Source organism: Gekko japonicus, unplaced genomic scaffold (assembly GCF_001447785.1).
Source record: "Gekko japonicus isolate JY-2015 unplaced genomic scaffold, Gekko_japonicus_V1.1 scaffold5692, whole genome shotgun sequence".
Lineage (NCBI taxonomy): Eukaryota > Metazoa > Chordata > Lepidosauria > Squamata > Gekkonidae > Gekko > Gekko japonicus.
The window spans coordinates 6,659-15,246 of record NW_015173866.1 but is presented as its reverse complement, the minus strand read 5'-3'; the positions used below and the strand labels follow the sequence as shown (position 1 = coordinate 15,246).

General features: G+C 56.8%; 1 protein-coding gene across 1 annotated transcript in view; it reads left to right on the top strand.

The window, feature by feature from the left end:
* Positions 1–2,354: 2,354 nt before the first annotated feature.
* The window catches only part of DUSP9 (dual specificity phosphatase 9), a 6,779-nt gene continuing 545 nt past the window's right edge, over positions 2,355–8,588 (top strand). The window contains exon 1 of the mRNA XM_015423619.1: positions 2,355–2,715. Within this exon, the coding sequence (XP_015279105.1) occupies positions 2,355–2,715 (361 nt within the window). The remainder of the gene's footprint in view (positions 2,716–8,588) is intronic.

Genomic DNA, 8,588 nt, shown 5'->3' with positions numbered 1-8,588 from the left:
TTCTGCCGTGCTGAAGGCACGAGGGGGCGCCTCCCCCCCCTCCCCCCCCCCAGTACTCCCTCCCTTGCACCAGTTGCTCACGGGCTGCATAAGAGCCCGGGATGGGCCAATTCCGGCCCCCGGGCCTTATGTTTGACACCCCTGCTGTAGGGCTTTCGAGGCAAGAGATGTTCAGAGGCCGTTTGCCATTGCCCGCCTTCTGTGTAGCAAGTGGCCCTGGACTTCCTCGGTAGTCTCCTGTCCAGATACTGACCAGGGCCGACGCTTTTTAGCTTCCAGGATCTGATGAAACCAGGCTAGCCTGGGAATTCCAGGTCCGGGCAGGAGACGGACAGAGGTGGGTCGCCATCGCCCGCCTCCGTGTAGCATCCCTGGGCGTCCTCGGTGGTCTCCCATCCAAGTAACCAGGGCCGACCCTGCTTGGCTTCCGAGATCGGACCGGCCCGGGCCATCCAGCTTCCAGCAAACCAGGGTTACCCCATATTTTATGGATATTCCACCACATTTGTCGGAGCTTTAATAAAACCACACGGGACTATGAAAAGCTAAATGGTGGCAGTAGTCGGAAAAGTGTGGTCATTGAAAAACTCCAAAACCCTAAGCTTCGGAAGAGACTAGGCAAGGAGAAGTAAAGGCTGAAGGACTCTGAATTGTGCCTTTAAAAAGGGTTGAAGTGAGATGCTTTGGGGTGTTTCTGTTTAAGATCTGGAAAAGATAATGTTAAACTTGACTCAGTTGATAGTAAGACTAACGGGATTAAGACTAAATGTATGGTTAAACTGGTGGGATGATCTCCTCTCTTGGGTTTTTAGTCAGTAGTGGGTATCTTTCTTTATCCTATAAATGTAGTTCCCCCTCCCTTTTTTTCTGCTGTAGTTTTGTAGTGTTAAAAAAATGCAATAAAAAATCCCCTCCGGGGGCTTAAAAAAACAACAACTCCAAAACCCTGAAGCTGAAAAATGAGTCCGTCTCTAAAGTTTTTCGAGTGGGATTCTAGAGCCAGAGGAAGGTTTATCCGGGCCCGTTACGAGGCAGCCGCCCCTTGGGCCTAACCATAGTTCACCTTCAGACATGTGGGACGGGGAGTAAAAGTGTTCCCGGGCACAGGATGTGAGGCGGCTTGGAGCCCCAAATCCTCCGGCCTGAGAAAGCGAAGGCCGGGGTGCCTGCAGTGTGTACACAGCCCGTGTTGTCATCCGGCTCTCTCAGCAGCCGCTGCCGTCTTCCCTCCGGTTGCCAGGAAGTCTCGTCAGCCTCTGGCCAGGATGGGGGGGGGGCGCCACGGATGGGAAAGTGCCAGGAAGAGAAAGCGTACTTCCCCCGTTTCCCTTTGCCTGCCTCCCCCCTCTCTCTCTCTGTCCCTCCAGCCTCACTCTCTTTTCCTTTCCCACTGCAGGTTGGTCCGGTGACATATCCCAAGGTCGCACACGCGTCCCCCTGTTCTCCGGGACCCTGAGACCTTGCACTCAGTGCCCGGGGGCAAGGGGGTGTCTCTGGCTTCTGGACCCTCTTCTGCCGTTTTCCCGCCTCCCCTAGGCTCGCCTGGATGCCTGCTTCTGACGGACCGGTTCCCCCTCGGCCTCTGCCCCAGCACGTCCTCTCCAGCGGGGTCGGATAGGGCGAGCGCCGGGAGGACCGCGGGGGTTTCCTCGGGGCCACGAGGCGCAGTGCTCAAACTCGAGGCCGCAACCTCGGAAGCTCGGTCCACAAACCCTTCGGGCCAGCGAAGTCAGCTCGATCGACGCGGATCATCCCGCACAAATTCCGTCCTACCCGGCCTGATTTGGTAGGCTGCAGCTGCCTCCAAAGTAGCGGATCGTTCCTGCATATCAACACCTGGTGCGCCACTCCAGAAAGGTGTACCGAGAGAGAGGCTCCCAACCGTGGTATCCGGGAAGCGGCTTTCCCCCCAGTGAACAGACCATTTCAGCAACGTGTTTCCTCGGGGCCGTAAGCCCCTGAGATCCAGCCCATCTTTTATGACCGCGCTGTTTGGTTTTGGGGGAGGCTGGCTCCCGATCATCTCCCCTGAAGGAGGGTCGAAGGACCGTTTCTATGCACAGAGTAATACCCCACGGGGGCCGCCGGTTATCTTCCTCGCCAGAGCTGAGCCCGTCTGCATTTGCGACGTGATGTAGAGACTGCTCCCGGGATTTTGGGATTCTACAATCGGGACACCCTATGGATTCCTTCCGCAAACCCCGCAAGAGTGGAATAACGGGAGGTGGCAGACATCGCTTTTGATAACCGCCTGGCGTCTGCCGATCGCGTCCGTTCGCCGAGGACAGTCGAGCGGTTCGGGCAGCAGGCTCCATGATAGGATTCTAACCCCCTGGGCAGTGGCTTGGAGCCGCATGGAAGCCCTGGGCAAGTCCACGGCGTGGCTGCGGGCCGAGCTGGCCTCCCCGTCTCCCCGCCTGCACATCCTCGACTGCCGTAGCCGGGAACTGTACGACTCGTCCCACGTGGAGCGGGCGCTGAGCGTGGCCCTCCCGGGACTGCTGCTCCGCCGCCTCCGCAAGGGGAACCTTTCGGTCTGCTCTTTGCTCCCCGGGCCGCCGTGCGGCCTCGGGGGCAACACCGTCTTGCTGTACGATGAGGGGACGCTCCACCTGTCCCAAGCGAGGGACCGGGAAGAGGACAACGAGGAGTCGGTGCTGATGACCCTGCTGCAGAAGCTGCAAGAGGAAGGGTGCCTGGCCTACTACCTGCAGGGTAGGTGTACGGGGGTAGGTCCGGTGGCCAGCCTCCAGGTGGGGCCTGAAGATCTTCCGGGAATTCCGCCTTGAGCCTGCTTTGGCGGGGAGAACGGGGTACAAATCAGATTAATAAAATACAACTGATCTCCAGACGACGGAGATCAGATCCCCCTGGAGAACATGGCTGCTTGGGAGGGTGGGCTCTATGTTGTTATAACCCACTGAGATTTCGTCCCCACACTCTACCTTCTCCCTGCTCCATCCCCAGATGTCCAGGCATTTCTCAGCTTGGAGTCGGCAACCCTAGGGGTAGGGGGGCATAGTATTTGTGCTAGGGGAAGGAGATGTCATTCTCTGGAAACCATGACCTTCTGGGATCATAGGATGTTAGAGTTGGAAGGGACCTTGCAGGTCATCTAGTCCGGCCCCCTGCACTCTGCAGGAGCAGAGCCGAAAGAGAGCCCTACAACATACCCAAAAATGGTCGCCCAGCCTCCGCTCGAAAAGGTCCAGCGAAGGAGCGTCCACCACCTCCTGAGGCAGTCCGTTCCACTGCTCAACCACCCTTACAGTTAGGAAGTCTCTCCTGAGATTTAGTCGGAATCGACTCCCTTGTCATTTCCACCCATCAGTTCTTCTTTGGTGGAGAAGGTAAAAGGCAGAGCCGGGATCCGGGGTAGGGTTAGGAAGCTGCGATCTGGAGATTTCCCCGTTGAGTTGACCTTTAATGCTAAGAAACGCAGCCCTCGCTGTGCATTCCCCCTCGATCAGTTCACTCCCCATCTGTTAGTTTACCGTCCCGAAGATGAGAGAGGGGGCAGGGGAGGACCCGAATGGAGGGTAGAAGCCGTGGGGGGCACCGCAGCTCTATTCAGCCACAGGTTTCATGGGCATCTGTGGGGTTTTGCAAAGGGATAATCGTAGCCAGGAAGGAAGACTATAAAGACCCCCTCTCGGACAGTGGCTTACCCAGGTCTTCCTCCGCTCTGCTTCTTCAGATCCTTTAAGGCAACAGGTCTGGAGAAAAAAACATCTTTGTCCCTTTCACAGAGGCTTCGTGTGTGGAAAGGGGCAACAAAAGCTTTTCCTGCCGCAGAGGTAAATAACGTCGCCTGTTAGGTAACACCCCCTGAACCCGCACTTAGCAGCCTGAATATCCTAGATTTTGCCCAAGCTCAGAAGCTAAGCAGGGTCGACCCTGGTTAGTCCTTGGATAGGAGACCACCGAGGAAGTCCAGGGTTGCTATGCAGAGGCAAGTAATGGCAGACCACATCTGTTAGTCTCTTGCCTTGACCTAGATGGCCCAGGCTAGCCCGATTTCGTCAGATCTTGGACGCTAAGCAGCGATGGCCCTGGTTAGTACTTGGATGGGAGACCACCGAGGAAGTCCAGGGTTGCTGTGCAGAGGCAAGTGATGGCAGACCACGTCTATTAGTCTCTTGCCTTGACCTGGATGGCCCAGGTGAGCCCGATTTCGTCAGCTCTTGGATGCTAAGCAGCAATGGCCCTGGTTAGTACTTGGATAGGAGACCACCGAGGAAGTCCAGGGTTGCTGTGCAGAGGCAAGTGATGGCAGACCACGTCCGTTAGTCTCTTGCCTTGATCTGGATGGCCCAGGCGAGCCTGATCCCATCAGATCTCGGAAGCTAAGCAGCGACGGCCCTGGTTAGTATTTGGATGGGAGACCACCGAGGAATTCCAGGGTTGGTACGCAGAGGCAGGCAATGGGCAAAACCACCTCTGAATGTCTCTTGTCTTGAAAACCCTGTAGGGTTGCAATGAATAGGTTCTGATGTGACGGCACATGGTTGTTTATTAAACCTTAGTTAAAGGGGCAGGATATTTCCTCTCCAAGTTGCTGCCGACCTTAAGAACATAAGAGAAGCCAATGCTGGATCAGGCCAGTGGCCCATCCAGTCCAACACTCTGTGTCACACAGTGGCCAAAAATACCAGGTGCCCTCAGGAGGTCTACCAGTGGGGCCAGAACTCCAGAAGCCCCTCCACTGTTGTCCCCCCCCCCAAAGCAGAAGAAGAAAAGAAGAGATTGGATTTATACCCTGCTCTTCACTACCCAAAGGAGTCTCAGAGCGGCTTACAATCTCCTTTCCCTTCCCCTCCCCACAACAGACACCTTGTGAGGTAGGAAGCGCTGAGAGAGCTCTGAGAGAACTACCCTTGAGAGAACAGCTCTGAGAGAACTTGTGACTGATCCAAGGTCACATCAGCAGCTGCACGTGGGGGAGGAGTGGGGGATCAAACCCGGTCTGGCCTACTACCCGCAGATTAGGTGTATGGGGTAGGTCCGGTGGACCCGAAGCCCTGTGTACAATGCCTGCACCCCATACCACGGCACTGTTTCCCCTCCCCAAAGATGGAGGAGGCAGCAAGCACGAGAGAACCGGAACGGTAAGGGGCTGGCCGGCTAGGTGCCGTAGGGGATGCTACAGTTGCACAAAATACGGGCCAGGTGACCAGCTGTGTTATCTTCCCAGCACCACATCTGTCGCTCTTTAGTTCCCCTTGAACTTAAAGAGCTTCAGGAAGTGACGTCAGATCAGGTTTTCAGCTAGCCGGCGTGGCGACGCTTTTTGCTCTGCAGCAGTTTGCGGGCAACGGCGCTCCACTCCGTGCCGGGAGACACTCCCCCTTGTCGATCTCCCCGCGTCAGGCCGCCGTCGGAGGCACAAGAGCGGGCCAGGTGGGGTTTTCCGGGGGAGTTGGCAGCCCTTCGGCCCAGACGGCACCCGCCAAGTCCAAGGTCTGAGAGCGTGCCGCTCTCATCCTCGCCTGCAGGGTTGCCGGCAGGCCTGGAGAAAAATGCCCCGCCCCCTATTAGCCGCGGAATTGGGCAACTGGAGCTTTTCATGACACAGGAGTGGATAACAGAATAACAGAAGTGCAGTTTTCCTTGGGGCTGATTTTGGGGCTGGGGTGGGGTGGGCAGGACACGCAACTCCACTTTTGTCTGACGTCAGACGCCTGCAAGTCCCCGGAACATGGGCGTCTTTTTGGACACATTCCCCTTAACTCAGGGGCACGCCCCTTTGGGCTTAGGGCGACTACTTACATTGGCGGTCCACCAGAGATAAATCTCTGCCATGTCGTGGCTTAAAAACGAAAGAAACGAGGTGTTTAGTTCCTTAGGAGGAGTCACCCACCTGGCTACTTCTCCTGGGAAGAGGCTTTGGGGTGAAGGGTGGCATTGGGGGCACGGCGCACGAACGAGCATAGAGACAGAAACACTAGGGAGTCACACGTGCCCCTCGGTTCGCCGTTTTGCATTGGAACCCTCCCCGACCTGGAGGGCCCAGGCTAGTCCGATCTGGTCAGCTCTCGGAAGCTAAGCGGGGTCGGCCCTGGTTAGTCCTTGGATGGGAGACCACCGAGGAAGTCCAGGGTTGCTACGCAGAGGCAGGCAATGGCAAAACCACCTCTGTTTGTCTCTCTCCTGACCTGGATAACCCAGGCTAGCCTGATCTCATCAGATCTCAGAGGCTAAGAAGGGTCAGCCGCAGAGGGGATACTGAGACTGAGGTTGCTACGCAGAGGCAGGCAAGGGCAAACCACCTCTGTTCGTCTCTGCCCTTATCTGGATAGGCTAGACTAGCACTACACTGTCAGACCTCGGACACTAAGCAGGGTCAGCCCCAATTAGTCCTTGGACGGGAGACCACCAAGGAAGTCCAGGGTTGCTACGCAGAGGCAGGCAAGGGCAAACCACCTCTGTTCGTCTCTGCCCTTATCTGGATAGGCTAGACTAGCACTACACTGTCAGACCTCAGACGCTAAGCAGGGTCAGCCCCAGTTAGTCCTTGGATGGTAGGCCACCAAGGAGGTCCAGGGTTGCTACGCAGAGGCAGGCAAGGGCAAACCCACCTCTGTTCACCTCTGCCCTGATCTGGATAGGCCAGGCTAGCACTACACTGTCAGACCTCGGACGCTAAGCAGGGTCAGCCCCGATTAGTCCTTGGATGGGAGACCACCAAGGAAGTCCAGGGTTGCTACGCAGAGGCAGGCAAGGGCAAACCATCCCTGTTTGTCTCTGTCCTGACCTGGATAGCTCAGGCTAGGCGAACCCGTCAGATCTGGGAAGTTAAGCAGGGTCGGCCCCAGCTAATATTTGGACGGGAGACCACCAAGGAATACCGGGGTCGTGACGCAGAGGCAGGCAACGTCAAACCTCCCCTGAACGTCTCTTGCCTTTTAAAAAAACCCAACCCTACGGGGGTTGCCATGAGTCAGCTGTGACTTGACGGCACCTTCCGACAGCATTGGAACCCCATCGGCGGACTTCCGGTTCCAGAGCATTATCGCAGGACGCTACGAGGCAGTGCTGCATCTCTGGGAACCCTTTCGGTCGCGGCTTAATCTTCTTCCTGGGCGGGGCTAGCTCTGCTTCCTGTGGCAAAATAGAAGTGGCCGGGGCTAGTCCCGATTGGGCGATGCCACCTAGAGCATCGTGTTCCGTTTTGGGCACCACAATCTAAGAAGGATCGAGACAAGCTGGAAGGTGTCCAGAGGAGGGTGATGAAGATGGTGACGGGGGTCTGGAGACCAAGTCCTGTGAGGAAAGGTTGAAGGAGGCGGGTCTGTTTAGCCCGGAGAGGAGACGACTGAGAGGTGATAGGATCACCATCTTCAAGAGCTTGAAGGGCTGTCCTCTAGAGGATGGTGCGGAGTGGTTTTCTGTTGCCCTGGAAGGTTGGACCGCAACCGACGGGTTGAAATTAAATCAGAGGAATTTTTGGCTAAGCATGAGGAAGAACTAGCTGTTGTAGATTTCCCGGGTTGCGTGGCCGTGGTCTTGGCATCGTAGGACCTGACGTTTCGCCAGCAGCCGTGACTGGCATCCTCAGAGGTATAACGCAGAAAGACGGAGGACTCTCCGTGTCAAGGTGAGAAGCAGAATGGTCCTTCCTTCTTTCCTCCTTCCTTCCCTCCCTCCCTCCTTCCTTCCCTCCCTTCTTTCCCTCACAGCTACCGGCAAAACGTCCGGTCCTACAGTGCCAAGACCACGGCCACACAACCCGGAGAATCTACAACAGCTAATGAACTCGGGCCATGAATGCCTTCGACAATATAATAAGGAAGAACTTCCTGACAGTTAGAGGGGTTCCTCAGTGGAGCAGGCTTCCCTGGGGAGGTGGTGGGCTCTCCTTCTTGGGAGGTTTTCAAACAGAGGCGAGATGGCCCTCGGACAGCCATGCTGATTCTGCGAACTTGGGCAGATCCCGAGAAGGGAGGGCAGGAAGGGTTGCCTCGGTGCTCAGTTTTCGTGGCCCTTCCTTACACACCCAGGGAAATGCCAGTTGCCACTTTCGGGTCAGGATAGGGTTCCCAAGTCAAAAATACTCACCAGCGGGGGAGCCTTGGCTGGCTCCGGGAGCCGTACTCGGATGCGCGCGCGCGCACCGCCAGCATGTCACAGGAAGTGACGTGCAACATCGACCACATTGAGGGCGTGGCCATGGTCGTGGGAGGGAAAACCATAGAGTTTTCCCTCCCCGATCCGGGCCACGCCCCCAACATGGTCGACGTGCACGTCACTTCCTGTGACGCTGCACTTCGGGGGGCGGAGTTCCCTCCCCAGGGCCCGATTCCGCGGCGGCGGAAATCGGGCCTCCAAAGCTGGGGTTTCCCCGCCCCCACTTGGCAGCCCTAGGTCAGGAAGCAACCCTGGAGGATTTTTTTCGTTCATCTGCTTGGCGTGGAACAGCAGTCACTGTGGGTGTGGAAGGGAAGGTGCTAGTGAATCTCCTGCCTTGTGCAGGGGGTTGGACTAGATGACCCCGGTGGTCCCTTCCAACTCTGTGATTCTATCTTGTGCGTAACAACGATATTCCATCTCTGGGTTTTGTCCTCCCCCCCCCCCCCGCAGGAGGCTTC